We start from the raw sequence: 17,116 nt of genomic DNA on the forward strand, positions 1-17,116 counted from the left end.
ATCATATGACTTAATGGAACTTGACTTATGATGGACACCCACTGGCCTGTTCCTGGGCAACTATTGCAGGTGGTGCTTCCTGTTCATGTATTTCTAATTCATAATTTTCCTAAGTGCCACGAATTGATGTTTAAGGACTGCAATGGTTTGAACGTAATGTCACCTCTGTTGAACAGGTAACATTTTTAAACTATAAAATGGAAAATAAACAGAACACAAAATGCACACACTTTTGGCATTTTAACAAAAATTTATAAATATTTGTCCCGCCCCTCAATATATTTAAAATAAAGAATCAGGGACCCTGTGTACAATACAATGTACATGCTTGTTTCAAATGCTATTTAGGCCCAAATTAATATTATAACAATATGTAAACATTTTCTTTGAGAACAGAAGAGCTAAAAAAGGAAAGAATAGCATAAATAACAATTGCTGAGAGGGGCTTTTCTGTGTTCCATGGAAGGAAAGTGCTTTTTGGGAACCATTCTATAACACCAGCTTTAACTCAGCGCACGACAATGAAGGCTGAAGAACTGAGGTTCAGGTCTGTTTTGGAAGGATATAAAACCTTGAGGTTTCCATCCATGTCAGCAACGCGCACTTGTTCCACTATGAGCTGAGCGCCAGTCTCTGCATCAGGATTATTATTGGCCGCCGGCTCTTGCTTATCCACTGCTTCAGGCTCAGAGTCTGAAATGGCTTCCGGCTCTTTGTTTTCCAATGTAAACTTATGGAGTTCTGCCATTTTCTGCAGACAACATAATAAACGGTAATTACTTATTTAGCATTTATCACATTCAATGCACTAGTACAACCCTAATACTCAGAATTTCTGGGCACAGCTGAAAGCATCAATTCCATGAATTTATATACAATGAGCAGTAACCTACAATCATACTGGGCTGGAATGATAAACACTGCTGGCTGAGATATCACAGAAAGATCCCACATCTCAGGGCAGATTGAATGTCACACACATTATTACTCTCGGAAAGGAAATATATTTCCACACCAAGTGAAAGTCTTTTAACAGTTCAAGGAATGAAAAACTAAACCTCCTTTCCTGCCATTATCAACCTGATCACTTACATTGTGTTCCAGCTAATACCCAGAGCTGCCGGTATCACATATACCCAAAACAATTACTGGGCTAGATCAAAATACACACGCCAACAGCGCTTGCTATGTTTTGCTAGGTCAGCAGGGGGAAAAAAAAACTACTGCTATACAATAAACTTTAATGAGATAAGTTCTATAAAAATGAAAATATGAGAAAAGAAGGACCCATACCACCTTTCACCTTCACAGTAGTTCAGATATATCAGTGCCTATTATACCCAGGACAACACCCAAAACAACTGAGCTACCTGGCAATCGTAACTTGATCTATTTTCACTTTGCACCGTTATCTGGGGGCCCGTATTTGACTTACTGTCTGAATTAATTTCCTTCCACACTTTCAAAATATATAGGCAGGTTTACTGGCTCCTGAGAGAGTATCATTGTAAGCTCAACTGGGCAGAGACTGAGGCAAAAGATGTTTTATCTCTGTAAAGTGCTCCGTAACACCATATAAAGGAAAATTAGAATAATACTGTGTGCTATAACATTTCCATTTATCTACATATGGGTGGGATTTTTTTTGTTCCTGTTAAGTTGTCAGGAAGGAAACTGCTGCATCAATTATTGGTTCAGCCCACTGGTTTGACAATATTATTATGGCAGTGTCACCTGGGATCATATGTATGCATTCTGCCTCTGCAATTTTTATTACGGTGTGATGTTAAACCTAATGAACGTTTATCTCTGCAAACAATATTAGCTGGCAATCACCAGCAAGAATGACAGACCAGCAAAATCATTATGATACAAGCTTGTAGAGAGAAAAACTAGAAAAGTGGTCCCCTTCAGCAACCAGTCAGGGAGCACTTACTGTACACCTATCTTAAGGCAAAAAGCCGATTGGCCGCTGGGCAAACTTTGCACCTTTTATTACATTCCACCCAAATGTCTGTAAAGATGTTCCCTATTATGTAATAACTAGGTAGTTCATGCATTTCTTCATTCACTTTATTTGCACTATTAAAAAAAAAAAATTGCATTGAGAATGTTTCATGGCTAATCATTCATAGACTGAGAAAACTGTATTCGCAGTTATACACAATGCTAAGAATGAAATACTTACAAGGATAAGTGTGTCCAAGACATCTTTGCAGACCTGCAGGCTGGTGCCACTTGTCACTTCCACAAAGACATTTTGGGTGCTTTTCCAGATCTGGTAACAATAAGTTCAAAATTAAAAATGTCTCACTTTCACTGATCCAACTTACTATGGCATAGACCTCTTAAACTGTGTGTACATATTTACTGTTAAAGATCAATTTAAAACAATTAACACAATTTTTACATGTGAATATCCTCTTTAAAAGGGCAGTAATACAGGTATAGGACCTGTTATTCAGGATGCTCAGGACCTGGGGCTTTCCGGGTAAGGGATCTTTCCGTAATTTGGATCTCCATACCTTCAGTCTACTAAAAAATCATTTAAACATCATTTAAACCCAATAGGATTGTTTTGCCTCCAATTAGGATTAATTATATCTTAGTTGGGATCAAGTACAGGTACTGTTTTATTATTACAGAGAAAAAGGAAACCATTTTTAAAAATTAGAATTATTTGCTTATGAAGGGGGGTTTGGGAGATGGCCTTTCCGTAATTCAAAACTTTCTGGATAACGGGTTTCAAGATAAGTTATCCTATACCTGCACAGTTTTTTTTTTAAACTACAGTTTTATGTGGCATATCGCTTTCACTATACTTGCATTTATGCACACATAGCCCTGTTGAACTGCCAGATAGGGAAAACACTGTATAACAGATATTTCAATTTCACAGAGCACATAGTTCTATTAATTATATGCAGATGCCCAATGTAATGTGAGAAATACAGTGGCTGTTTCTTTTATAGATATAAGTAACTATGCAGGGAAGGAATGCATGGTATAAACAATGAATTAACCCTATGCTGGGTAAGTATTAACAATAGCAACCTCACAAAAAAACAGTATTTCTTGCAGTTAATGGATACTGTCACTAAAGACAAGCCAGGTCTCTCAAAGGGAAGCAGATTAGTATTATGTTGCATCTGTAACCCCATGTTCCATTAAGGGCTGGGGTAACCTTCAGAAACTTCCCCTGCATAAGGATATTTTGTTGTTAAATGGATACTGTTCACTAAGAACCTTAATTTGCAGATGTATTATTAACCCAAATAGAAGAGACAGTAACACTGCAAAATAATAATAATAATACATTTTTTTTTTTAATTAACTGGATTTGGCACATCCCTTTTTCTTAAACTAGATTATAATCTATGTAACTCTTCTACATAATTACACACTGCACATCAGTTTGTTGAAACAAATACGCAATTCTGTTTGCATTATGCAGTGTAAACTAAATGTGAACTACAAGACGCAGGCAGTAACATACACACCGTGACTATGCAATGCCAGTCACACTGTCAGAGCAAGTGTGAAGAGCATAACTACCCTGGTTTGTATTGTGAATTAGCCCAATACAGGAGAACAGATTTACCTTTGTCTTTTCGCTATTTGTGATTGGTGGGAAGGAAATGACTGCATTTTCAGTATCAATTAAGCATGGATAGTTTTCTTTGCTGTCCAATAAATGAAGGTACCTGTAAACAAGTATCAAAAGTGTTATTATTTTCAGCCATCTAAAAGCAGGCAAAGTCACTAGACCAAATGATAGTCTACATTAGGCTGATTTGAACACGTCTCTTGTACCAATGCAAGGGCCAGACCCACACCCTGTATCCTTGGGCTGGTATAGACCACACAGGATTTTTCAGCCAGATATGACTGATATCTTTCAGATACTGGTCAGTGAGGTCATGGCTTTGGCACCATAAACTGCCAGTTTGTTTGAGTGGCAACGCAAAAGTAAAATCAGCTTAAAAAAGCTAGTTATTTCAATTTAGCTAAACAAAACATTTGCGGGTGCTACCTAACAGCATTGTTGCTGTGTTGAAAGTGCTACTACATTAACATTTATAAATGAATTTATTATGCTTTTAAAAAGTGCATATATACAAGGGATGCACCAAATCCACTATTTTAGGATCCGGCTGAACCCCCAAATCCTTTGTGAAAAAGATGTGGGCGAATACCAAACTGACCAAACCAAATATGAATCCTTAAAATCAAGTGACTTTGTCATATAAATATGGAAGTTGAAAACTTTTCACTGTGCGCAACGTGTGCCGTTCCCTTAATTTTAAAAATTCATATTCGGTTCAGCCGGAGGCATGGCTTCAGCTGAATCCTACTAAAAAAAAAAAGGCAGAATCTTGGCTGAATCTCCAACCAAATCCTGGATTTGGTGCATTCCTAATATATACAATATATAAAGATGGGAGAGGGCATTCATTTCTGCCTTTGTGCATCCCTTAAATAAAGTGTTCTATATAGCCACAGACACACAGCCACAATGAATAAAAATGAATGGTGGCAAAGGACAAAATGTAGATACAATACCTCCATTTGAAATGAATAGTTATTACAAGTGGGCAAGGAGTGTAAAGTTACAGCTTTCCTAAGCAACTCTATAGTGGGAATGGTGCAAGGGGTGATTTTGTGTTATATCACTATTTTTAATAAAGCAGAGGGAGGCCCATAAAGTTCTTGTGGCTTTCACCTTCCTAAGCAATAATCAACAGGAACTTTCAGGTGATTGCAAGAAGTCTTTCCCTATTATAGTAAATAGTATACCATGATCTAGATGGTGCAGTATGGCCTGTTATTAATCTATTAGTAGGCATGTGGTTTAGTGGCAATATGCTTTTGGTATTACAGCAAACTACAGTACATCTTACTTTTTGTGCTTTTCTGTTCTAAGAAATGTCATTAAAAAGTAAAATTAACTGATTGCCCCATTGTCCTGTAGGTGCTGTTCTGACCCAGTGCTTCTTCCACCATTACACTCCCCACCTTATGGGTAAACAGGAGTTCCTATACTAGCACAGAACATCTTGATGAAGAGCTTTAAGGGCTCTGGCACACGGGGGAGATTAGTCGTCCGCGACAAAACTCCCTGTTCGCGGGCGACTAATCTCCCCGAGTTGCCATGACTCGCGAGTCTTTTTCGGCGTTTTCGGGAAATCGCGCTGCCGCGTGTGCCATCCCGCCGGCGACTTACATGTTCGCCGGCGGGATGGCGGGTCATGGCAACTCGGGGAGATTAGTCGCGGGCGAGTAATCTCCCCCGTGTGCCAGAGCCCTAAGCCTACTACAGATAAAAGTACAGCCGAAAAGCTGAATTCACAGCAATGACGTCCAGACCAACCGAACGCAATACAGGTTTATCTAGAGGGTTGTTATGTAACTACTGATTAACAGTGGAATGCTCTAGCACACATCTTTCTCCAAAGATTACATTGCTAACATATTCTAAGATCACGCTAAGTATATATAGTTTTGGCATTGAACAAATATCTTTTTCCTACAGCCCTGAGAAAAAAGGCATGAATAAAAGTATTGTGTGGGAAAGACATATATTCACATCAGTAGCCTATCAAACACAGCAAAGGTTTGAATACAGCATATTCTGATATCAGACCCTGCCTATTGTGTGTTATTGTCAAGAAATCCAAGGCAACAGCAAGCTGCACAAATTTAATAGTAACTTGAACTAACGGAAGTGATGACTAGAAAGTTAAACAGCATCATAGTTGCACCAAGTGCTTGTTCTCCTTTAATTTAGGTTTTATTATGATGTAGACAGCAGTAAAACATTCGGCAACGCTCTTGGCAGTGCACACGCAAAGTAAAAAACAAAAAGTAAGAATTGCTAAGCGGTGTCAGGCCAACACAAAGATACCCAGTGCAATAGTCCTTATGCCTTGCAAGATCGTGAATTCTACAGGAAGATACACTGTGCAACAGAAAGAGTTGACTCCCCTTTAAAAGTCAGACCTTATCTATAGTTTTCTTTAGAGAATCTGTGTTAATTTATGCATGCGGTTATTGCTTTATATATGGCAACTAGTCACTGGGCAATACAATGATTAGAAGGTGATAAAGGCAGCCATAGGGGTCACATTATGGTGATCCCATTCAGTTACATAGTGTTGCATCATTTTTTTAAAGTTATTTGTTTTATCAGTTTTTAATAATTATCACGGAATGAGACACTTCTCTGTCTCATTCTTATCTCTCCACTAATCACACCTAAAGCGGTATATTAGTACAGTAGTATAAATTACCTCAACATAAAAATTTTTTAAACAAGTTTGTTATAGGGGGTGGAGTATGACGATTATCACCCCTAACAGTTTTAAGGCAAAAAACCCACACTATGGATTCTGAGAGACATTGTTACTAACTTGTGAAGTCCAGAGACATTCTGTCGCTTTTTTTGCTTCCTTTGCTCCTCTGCCTCAAACTGCAGCTGCCGAACAAGATCCTTTGCATTGATCTCTTTGCGACCCAAGGGAACAACCTGCATAAACACAGTGGCAACCACCACACACAAGCTTTAGATTTCAATAAAAGACAAAAACATAAATGTTAGCTTAAAAATCAGGCATGGTTTGATATTATAGGATTTGTAATGCAGAGGGCTATATTTGCTCTACAAATGGTACTAAAAAGGATTCCCAACACTCTGCCTGAATAGTACAAAAGCAGTTTCTTTATTTACACTCTTTTTTTGAAGTTAGAACCCGGATTGCTTATAGAATGTATATGGTTAGTTTTTTTTTCCCTTATGGTATTGCATAATGGAATATTAACCCCCATATGTAATAAAAAGCAAACTGCCCTACATGCAAAAACTCACAGCAACCAATAAGATTTTTGCTTTTAAACAGGTGATCAGTAAATACTACCTGCTGATTGGAGGCTATAGGTGATTAGAATTGTACCATCATTTGAACCATTTATTACAAACTGACTAAATGCTAGCATTTTTGACACAGAACTTCCCCTTGTTTCTAGAAAGGTATTACTAGTTTACATTATACAGCTTAGGTTTGTGTCGCACAATAATGTTTCTTCCCCACTGTATTTTACTTGGCAGAAGAACATTACACCCTCCTGCCACTTCCCATGGATTTAAATTGGAATAATTTCTGTGTTCCGTGGAACACTGCAAGTAATGGAAGTTCGGTCTGCAATGATTTAGTTTGTATTTTCTGGTCAAGAACAACCAGACCTAATGCTGACTGGCAGTCCCTATTTAACAAAGTGGGGGGGGGGATTGTTCTGCTATCAGCCTGTTTTACAGATGGTATATCCTCCCACCAAGAGTTAGGGCCAGACTACACACTTGCTTATAGCACTGAACCCTCTGAGAAATTCTTTAAAATTATTTTGCCCCGTGGTTGGAGGAAAAAGGCAGCCAGCTAAGAACGTCAGCTGAGAAAATGGCAAGGGGTCACCAAGAGAAAGTCAAAAGGTGTTGTTATTGCTGGCATAAGGTTAATGATCAAATTAAGGAATATTGGCCTAGAACATAATATTTGTAATTGGATAGAGAACTGGCTGAAGGATAGATTACAAAGAGTGGTTGTAAATGGAACATTTTCTAATTGGACCAGTGTGGTTAGTGGAGTACCGCAGGGGTCAGTCCTTGGTCCTTTGCTTTTTAACTTGTTTATTAATGACCTGGAGGAGGGCATAGACAGTACTGTTTCTATTTTTGCTGATGACACAAAATTGTGCAAAACTATAAGTTCCATGCAGGATGCTGCCGCTTTGCAGAGCGATTTGACAAAATTAGATAACTGGGCAGCAAACTGGAAAATGAGGTTCAATGTTGATAAGTGCAAAGTTATGCACTTTGGTAGAAATAATATAAACGCAAACTATCTACTGAATGGTAGTGTGTTGGGGGTATCCTTAATGGAGAAGGATCTAGGGGTTTTTGTTGATAACAAGTTGTCTAATGCCAGGCAGTGTCATTCTGTGGCTACTAAAGCAAATAAAGTGCTGTCTTGTATAAAAAAGGGCATTGACTCAAGGCATGAGAACATAATTTTGCCCCTTTATAGGTCCCTGGTAACAGTTATGTATGGGAACAAATGTTACTTATTGATCCCTATATACCTGCAGAATTAAAACCTCAAAATTGTTGTTACTGCCAAAAAGTATGGTGCTGAGCAAACAGATATAACATTTAAATGCAAATGTTATTACAGGTGCTCTAGTGCTATCCACGTCTCATTTATGTGAATATGATCCTATCATTGGCACAGTATATGGACAAAAATACACTCAATACACTAAAGGACCCTTTCTTTACAAACATCTAATGTAACTTACACATCACCAAGTCATTGGGTTTGTGCATGAAATGAATCACTAGTGCATCCTTGCCTCTCATACAGCAAGTCCAGTGCACAGCGTGGGAAATTGGCACCCACTATAATTGGGTGCCAATCCCCCCCATTGCAAGCAGGGATAAGACCTGTGTCTTTATTTAAAGATAATTTTTCAGGGACACACCGCTTCAGCAGACATAATGTCTGATGAAACATGTTTGAATGAACAGGCTACAATCCTAATATGGACACATCTAAAAAGATATAGTGGGGTATACCTTGGACTTTGCCTACATGTCAGAGCCATCAATCAACCACTATCAATCTTACTGGATGGCAGCATTTCAGGAAGGCGTTTCTTCATGTCACCACACAAGCAGTTCACTGACAAGCATAAAAGGTATCTTGCAGTAAATGATTTAACTGACTGGCCAGTAAACCGAACAATTGGATCAAATATAATGTGGAAATTCATATAGCAGGATCATAAGTGAGCTGATCTCTAAGCCAGCAGCTCAGCAGAGTTGTTCACGCAGGGATTGGTGTGTGTGTGTCTATTTAAAATATTAAAGTTACCCATAGTTAACACAATAAATACCTGGTATACTTGACTGGATTCATTTTGCCTTCCAAAAAGCAAACAAGATTATTACTGTTTGATGAAACTTTGACTCTTACTTAAAAAATAAACAATATGTTGTATTGTGCCAGTGTAAACAAAGCATTTTCACATATGTGTTACCTGTTCCCAGAAATAAAGGTGCGTTCTACGAAGCTTAAATAAAAAAGCTTCAATTAAAGATTTGTACAGGAAACAAAAAGACTTGCAGTAAAGCAAACATAACATGGGCCCGGTCTGCAGATGTATCACAATTATTACATTTGTTCTTTGCTCGGCTCTCTGAAATTGAAACTACTGTAGAGAATATGAGATAACACCTCTTCAGGCTCTTACATGCCAAATGCAGTTACTGTATCTCCTGGTCACAAAAGAGATCAGAAATACTGATCACTGAGAGCTCACAATTGAATGAAGGCAGACAGGTGTTTTGACAGGAGCGAGCCTGATTGCCAAGTAAGTGCATCGCTCACACACGTGGGTTTGTAATTGCATCTATGGCGAGGCTGACCTTTATCCCTACTCACAGCATTTCTCATAGTTATATCATACCTTGAGGTCTTTAGGTGGTCTGGCGTCATACAATAGAGGTCCTTTCACCAAACGCAGGTCATGAGTGGCAATAGTAGCTAAAGTCCTTTTATCGCACATTTCATCATGGAGCTTGGTCTAAACAGTAAAATGCAAAATTACAAGTTAGAAAAGCAAAATCACCCAGTGAGGAGCAATCATCATCACAATCACTCCTGTAAAGGAGCAGTGCCTTTAATAGTGAATATTACCCACCCTGCCTTCTAAACACACTTACATTAAGTGAGAGCTATATTTTATTTGCCTATGTTTAGGTATTAGCTAAATTAATGGAAAGCCAGTTAGAAATGGCGTACTACATCTGTCCAGCAGAGGACAGTTTGTAATACTGGAGGCTGTGAATTTGCAACTGGAGGCAGTGCATTAGCAGACATTTGGATGGAAAATGGATTGGACACACAGTGCAAGTGTCTCTAGCATTAACCACACAGGCACGAAGCATAAGTGAGCGAAGGTAACAGGTTACAGCAGATTTACTTTGCACTACATTCCTTATCATATTGGGAGCTGTAGCTTTTGGAGGATGGAGATCCGTTCAGAAGCACAGGCACATTTATCAGAATTAACCACTCAGCACAGTAAAACTTGCACCTTACAGTTGTGGCCAGAGTACAGGTTTGAGGGTCTATGATTTGCGAATAGAATAATCAGCATTGTTAATTGATTGTGGGCTTCTCTTCACTTTTGCAAAAGTGTTTTAGAGCAAACGATGCAGCTGCCTGTGTTGGTAATCAACTACTCCCCTCAAGCATCCAGGTCCCCTCTAAAAAGATACTTTAAAACACAACAAAGGCTGAAAAAATATGGTCTACTCTAGGTGAAGAACAGGCAACAAGCACAGTCTGACAAACAGACCTCAGGTGGTTCGGATCGGCAACATCACCTCATCCACACGGACACTTAGCACCGGTGCCCCCCAGGGATGTGTGCTCAGCCCCCTGCTGTACACCCTGTTCACCCACGACTGTACAGCAACACACAGCTCCAATACTATCATCAAATTTGCAGACGACACCACCATCATCGGCTGCATTTCTAATGGAGATGAGTTGGCCTACAGGGCAGAGGTGAGAGCCCTGACATCATGGTGCCGGGACAACAACCTGCTGCTCAACGTCAGCAAAACTAAGGAGCTCATTGTGGATTACAGGAGACTGCAGGGAGGAGGCCATACCCCCATTCACATTGAGGGAGCAGAGGTGGAGAGAGTCAGCTGCTTCAGATTCCTGGGCATCAATATCAGTGAGGATCTGAGTTGGTCTCACCATGTTGGTGTGATCACAAAAGCTGCAAGACAGCGGCTCTTCTTTCTGCGGCGCCTGCGAAGGTTCGGCATGGACTCCAGAATACTCACAACTTTCTATCGATGCACCATTGAGAGTATACTGTCTGGCTGTATCACCACCTGGTATGGCAGCTGTAATGCTTTGGACCGCAAAGTTCTGCAGAGGGTGGTGAGATCAGCAGAGCGCATCACCAGGACTGAACTGCCGGCCATGCAGGACCTGTACAGACAGCGCTGTAGGAGGAAGATGCAGCGGATCCTCTCTGACCCCAGCCACAGTCTTTTCACGCTCCTACCATCAGGCAGGCGGTACAGGAGCATCCAGACCCGCACCAGCAGATACAGAGACAGTTTCTACTCACAAGCCATCAGGCTTCTGAACTGCTGACATTCTGCCTCCCCATAACTACTGGACTCTTCGCAGTGTCACTTTAAGCAAAGCCACTTTAAATCCTCACTGCACAATTTCAAATATTGCATTGCATTTTATTATTATAAATACTTGTACCTTTATTGCACACTTTTATTATATTTAATATTTGTATTTTTTTTGTATTTTTTTTTTGTCTATGTAAAGTTGGGAGGAACACTGGTCAAAAAAATGTCATTACAGTAATGATGCTTCATTGTTATTTGTATATGACAATAAACTTGAAACTTAAACCATACCTTGCATTGTTAAAGCGCTGTGCTGCCATCAAGTGGACAAATTACAACAATACATGTATTAAAAGGTTGTGACAAATGAAAAATTAGCAAAGGCCGTTTCCTACTGCCAATAAATTATTATTCCTTTCTATTATATTTCTAATTATATTACACTATTTCATTTTTTGTGCAATGTTTATTGGTGTTATTAGAGCGGTCTTGGGCAGTTCACTGTCTTATTGCAAAATGCAGGGTCTGTTTTTTTTAATAAAACTATGAATGAGCTTCAGTTAAGTGACCCAGGTTTTAGCATGCCCCCAAGACTTTAGCCCCCAGGTTTTGGCATGCCCCCAGAATCCCCAAAAACAACTAAAAAGATCCCAGCACTTCCAATTATCAGAATGGACCAATAAATATTGGTTTATCAGGCATAACAGGGACAAAATGACTGGTGTGAAGGCCGAGATACATTTATGGCTAGTGTTATCTAGAGTACATTTTATAAATGATACCATATAGGTATATCATTACATCAGTATGCATATATTGTAATTAGGCCTATATATCCAGAGCAGCATAACAAATGAAAACTCACCTGAGCAGTAAGGAACCTTTTCAGAGCATTGCCTGGCTTGAGGTTCATTCCTTTCACCACGCAGCATACAATGTATGGACGTACATCTTTTGTGCTAGGGCTAACATTCACTACAACTGGTGTTGGATTCTCTGAAATATGCAAGATTTTCAACATCATTTTATTCAGCTCTGCCACATCTTCCTCTTCATCGCCACCACTTTCCTTCTGTTTTCGGTCTCTCTTTTTCTTCTTCTCCTTTGTTTCTTCTTTTCCTGCATTCTCTGTCCTTGTTTTACCTTTCCCACCTCCCCGGCCACCAACCCTTAGGTACTCAAGCACAGATTTTGTCTGGCATCCATTGACCATCTTTTCCAGACGTTTATCTTTCAGCTTGTTGCCCTTGAAATTTATATCCTTCAGCTTGGAGCAGTCCGCAAGTTCATATGGGATGTCAGTGAGCAGGTTATTGGAGAGATCAAGGCTCTAGCAAAAACAGAGAACCAACACCAATAATATTACTCATGGTTTAAAAATAAAACAGAGTATGATCTTAACATATAAATGTTACATTTAAGTAAATCTTACATGTTGGCAAATGGGTAATATTTAAAAATGACAGGACATTTAGTGCTTACAACACATTTTACTCCTGCTAAGGGGGGGGGGGGGGGGGAATATAAATAGATTTCTGTGTAGAGCTCTGGTAATTTCACAATTATATAGAAATAAACTAAAAGCAAAGGCTATTTCTTTCCTGCATTAGCAAATGTTAACATTCTTAACCACAATGAATCAGTGCCTCAGGCAGTCCAGTTGACGACACTTAATATATGCATAGACTGGATGCAATGTCTTCCACTGTTCAGCTACAGTCGACTGTCAGGCAGAAGACCAATCAAATTTCTTGACTGTTGTGGACTGTACTGTCTAAACTAAGGCAATGGAGCAAACACATGACATGGCAAGAAGGATTCTTATAGAACAGTAATCCCCAACCAGTGGCTTGTGAGCAACATGTTGCTTACCACCCACTTTAATGCCCTCAGAGCAGTTGCCCATTGTAACATTTCTGGCTTGCTGGTAAGTTTTGGAAGCGTAGAGAAACAGTTTTACTCCAAGCAGAGCCTCCTGCAGGCCACATGGGGCTACCAAATATCCAATCACATCCCTTATACCTAGTGTGGCTCACCGACACTTTTTACATCCGAGTGTGGCTCACAAGTAAAAAAGGTTGGGGACCCCTGTTATAGCATCTCAGCTTAATGGGATGCCTATATATGTCCTTAAGTTATAAATTAGCTTTGTATCAAGACTATATACACACAGTAGATATTTATGAGCTGGCCCCTGGGAAGCTACTGGGGCATCTTTAGTGGCACAGATCTTTACAGCTAAAGGGCTATAGTACAGAAACCCCAAACATATAGTTAGTATTTTTAGGCCAGCTCTTATTAACTTTTAAGAGTTAATAAGAAACAACCATTGTATCTTTATTATAGTAGCTGAGAGATTGTGTATGTTATATAGCCAGAAAAAGTCCAAATCTCCAACCCCTTTGCAGGCAGCACATCCCTAATGTATGTCATTTCTAAACATGAGATCGTTAGCCTTGAGCTTCCCCCCCTCACCTTGAGCCCAGGCAGCAGGCCAATGTCCCCTCCCAGCTCCTGGATCTGATTGTCGGCAGCAGAGAGGGAGGCAAGGAGCGGCAGCTGGCGGCACAGAAGCCCAGGGGGCAGTGCGCAGATCCGGTTCCGGGACAAGTTGAGCTCGGCCAGTTTGGTGCAGCGCTCCAGGCCCGGGGGAAGCTCCTGCAGTTGGTTGCAGCTGACATTGATGGTGCAAAGCTCAGGCAGGCCACACAGCTCCGCCGGCAACACCTCTAACTGGTTTCCGGAGACGTCCAACAAGCGCAGGGCACTCAGCTGGCCGACAGCCGGGGAGAGTAGGCGCAACTTGTTGCGACATAGGACCAGGTTCTGCAGGTGTATAAGGCGCCCCAGGCCGGGGGAAACTTCTCTCAGCTCCGAGCAGCCGCTCACTTCCAGGTAGTTGAGAAGAGTGAGGGAAAAGAGCTGAGAGGGCAGCTGCCCGGCACACAGGCGGAGCTTCTCATCCACACCGGGCCCCTGCAGCACCAGCTCTCTCCGCTTCTCCCGCTCTACCTTGTCTATCTCCGGCCACCCTGCCTCTCCCACAGCTGCCATGTTCGGCTACAGGAAGCCCGGCACACCACATGACCACTGCTCGGAAGCATGGCGTAGCCAATCATTTTTCAGCCCGGAAGTATCGCTCAACCAATCATTTGCCAGCCCTGTCTGTAAAACTTCACAGACCGACAGGAGGCGCGATTATTGTTTTTATGAAATTTTATGGGGCGTGTTTACTATCATTAAAGATAAATATATGTGTCCCTACATTATCACTAGTATTGTTTCCCATAGCAACCGGTCTGCAATTAGAGTTGAACAGCCACTTATAAGTTAGGAAACAACAAATATCTGATTGCTTGGCGTTGGCAGCAATGTTTAGCTCCAAAGTTAGAAAACTCATCAATGTTAGAAGACTTGAAAAAAAATATGGGATGTTTAAATATTACTTCCCTGCAGTGATACAGTCGCCTCCAGACTTAGCTGAGCTATTGTGGTTTAGTAGGAAGTGCCTGTCTGTAATTGTAAGCGCATGTTTCCTGAGTAACAGGTATGTCCTGCTCAGCAATTAACAGCATTTGATAATTATAGGGCTTGTGTAAATTGCCTGGAAATAAAGAACATATATGTAGAATGGGAGTGTTTCCCCCTATGAAAAAGCTCTGATTCTCTGAACCATGCAACTGATGAAATAATTTGGTGGTCAAATCTGAATGAAATACCTGTAGAATCAGAATAAAATAGGGTAGAATAAGAGATTCTCTTGAGGAAAGTAAAATTAACAATATGACTGACACCATGGGAGGGGGGTTTAATGGCTTGTACTTCCCCTGTGTAAGCTTATAGTAAATTAGCCCTTCAATTACCACAAGCTACACCGTATTTTATCCCGGATGAGACTGTATCCTTCAGGGGTGAGCCCTCGCTTTGTATGGAGGCCAGGCATATATGTGTTGTGTGTCTCAATAAATGGGCGCCAGTGGTTCTTAACATTGAAACCATGAACTGTTTATTTACACAGCCACTTAGGGATAATTACAGCACAGAATAGGCAGGCAGTAGCATTTCACAGCATAGGCAGTACTTACAAGGAATAGTTACAATAACCCTTTAGCTGCAGGGCACAATGGGTTAACTCCCAGCTTTCAGGTATATGCTTCCAGTGGAACCTGGGTGATTACTATCTAACCCTAGGTCTGTACACTGTTAACCCTACTCTGGGCAATATTATACCCCGGCTTATAATGCCTCTTCAATCCTGGTTGGAGCAATTGCGGCTCACTAAATAGCCCTGCCTGTCTATCACACCTAGTGTGATCTATAACAGGAGCTTGCTATTATTTCTAAACCTTCCTATTTCCTTTACCCAGATTTCCACCATATCTCTCTGCATGTTTCCTCAGAGAGAGCTCCACAAAATGGCTTTTTGCCTCATGGCTGCTCAGCCTTTTATACCCACAGTGCCACCTTATGGCCAAAATGTGGAAATGCACAAGGGGTCATGCTATGACCCAGAAACAAGGGACTTACTTCCCATTACATTAAGGACCCTTATAGCTGTCTAGAAAACTAGGGGACCACTGAGTGGGAAAAGGCATAATTTACCAGTTCCCTACACCTGAATCCCCCCATTCAGGGGAAGTACAAGCCATTAAACCAGGCTTTTCCAATGACCATTTAAGGCATTCACTTCTGTAGGTAGTCAGTAGATACGTACTACAGATTCCCATTATATTCCTTATTGGTGTATCTATGTCTTTATGCAGTGGCTCAAAAGATTTAGCAGCTTGCACATCTTCAACAATACAGGGAATCACTTTGAGGAGAAATTATGATAGCATAAGTCTGAGGGTATGAGAATATGAAGGTTGGAGTAGATGGATAAGTATGGAGAATCAACATAAGATCATTGCCATCCTTGCAAATGCAAACATCTCAGTAATATTTAGGAGTTCAAAAGGAGATTCCAATATATGAGCAGCTCATGGGTTATAAATAGAAAACTTGTGTCAGACCATGTCAATTCTTTGACACAATCAGATCCACAACAACAAACTGGTCGTACTTGAACAGATTGTTCATAAATAGCGTCCATTTTCTGATCAAACTTCAAAGTCTTTTGCCCCTTCTCTCACAAAAGAGAGTCAGTGCAATAACACCAAAGCTGACTGACCAAAACAAACCCAGAATCATAGCTGGTTGCAGTTCTGCCTTCACACAGGGAACTGTAGTTTCCTTAGCCTGCATTTTGTATAAAGTGGGTGTAAAGTGGATCTGTTGTCATCTTCTCTTTCATATAGGCCTACTGACAGGCACAGTGTCGGCCTGTGTGGAGTTATGACACATATGTGCCCTGTAATTTTGCTGTTCTAAATTTTTTTCTGGGGAAAATTGAAAAATAAAATATAGGAAATCATAGGTCAGATTTCACAGTAATTTTTTTCTAATGCTTATATTGCAAATATGGCAAAATGTACCCAATGGCAGGCTGTGCCTACTTACAACCTCTGTGCCTAATCTGTGCTTAAAAAACGTACAGCTGGCGTCAACAATTTCTGTAAGTGGACTCACCCAGACCCTTGTGAATTCAGTCACAAGAACACTAAAGGGAACTGGAATTCAGTCAACTGAACAATTCAGACATGAGAAAACTCCAAGGGGACAGCATTTAGGACACACTTGTGTTCATATACGGGATGTGGATGAACTCCAGGGTGTGAGGTAAATTCTATTGCCAGCTGTAAGCAGTGCTATAACTAACAGCTTTGTTTTATGGCTTTCCGCATGGGCAGAATGATTCATATGAGTGTGCTTAGACTTAATTAAAAGTACCAAATTGACTTGACAGTTCTTCCAGCCTATACACCTCCTTAGCTCATAACAAAGTTACTGATTTAT

At 40.4% G+C, this 17,116-nt stretch overlaps 1 protein-coding gene across 1 annotated transcript; it reads right to left on the minus strand.

The window, feature by feature from the left end:
- Positions 1 to 230: 230 nt before the first annotated feature.
- lrrc47 (leucine rich repeat containing 47) lies at positions 231 to 14,295 on the minus strand. Its single transcript, NM_001127162.1, has 7 exons — positions 13,697 to 14,295; positions 12,087 to 12,551; positions 9,520 to 9,636; positions 6,411 to 6,526; positions 3,602 to 3,704; positions 2,189 to 2,278; positions 231 to 751 (listed from the first exon to the last, which is right to left on the minus strand). The coding sequence occupies exons 1-7, from the start codon at positions 14,273 to 14,275 to the stop codon at positions 509 to 511; spliced, it is 1,713 nt and encodes a 570-aa protein (NP_001120634.1). The 5' UTR covers positions 14,276 to 14,295; the 3' UTR covers positions 231 to 508.
- Between the last annotated feature and the right edge of the window lie 2,821 nt (positions 14,296 to 17,116).

This window comes from Xenopus tropicalis, chromosome 7, assembly GCF_000004195.4.
Source record: "Xenopus tropicalis strain Nigerian chromosome 7, UCB_Xtro_10.0, whole genome shotgun sequence".
Classification (NCBI taxonomy): Eukaryota; Metazoa; Chordata; class Amphibia; order Anura; family Pipidae; genus Xenopus; species Xenopus tropicalis.

Excerpts from the sequence above, each read along its gene's own strand:
- lrrc47 (NM_001127162.1), bottom strand. The coding sequence starts at position 14,275 with ATGGCAGCTGTGGGAGAGGCAGGGTGGCCGGAGATAGACAAGGTAGAG. Across the intron at positions 6,527-9,519 it reads GACCACCTAAAGACCTCAAG|GTTGTTCCCTTGGGTCGCAA; the intron begins GTATGATATAAC and ends GTGTTTATGCAG. Across the intron at positions 3,705-6,410 it reads AATGTCTCTGGACTTCACAA|GTACCTTCATTTATTGGACA; the intron begins GTTAGTAACAAT and ends ACTTGTTTACAG.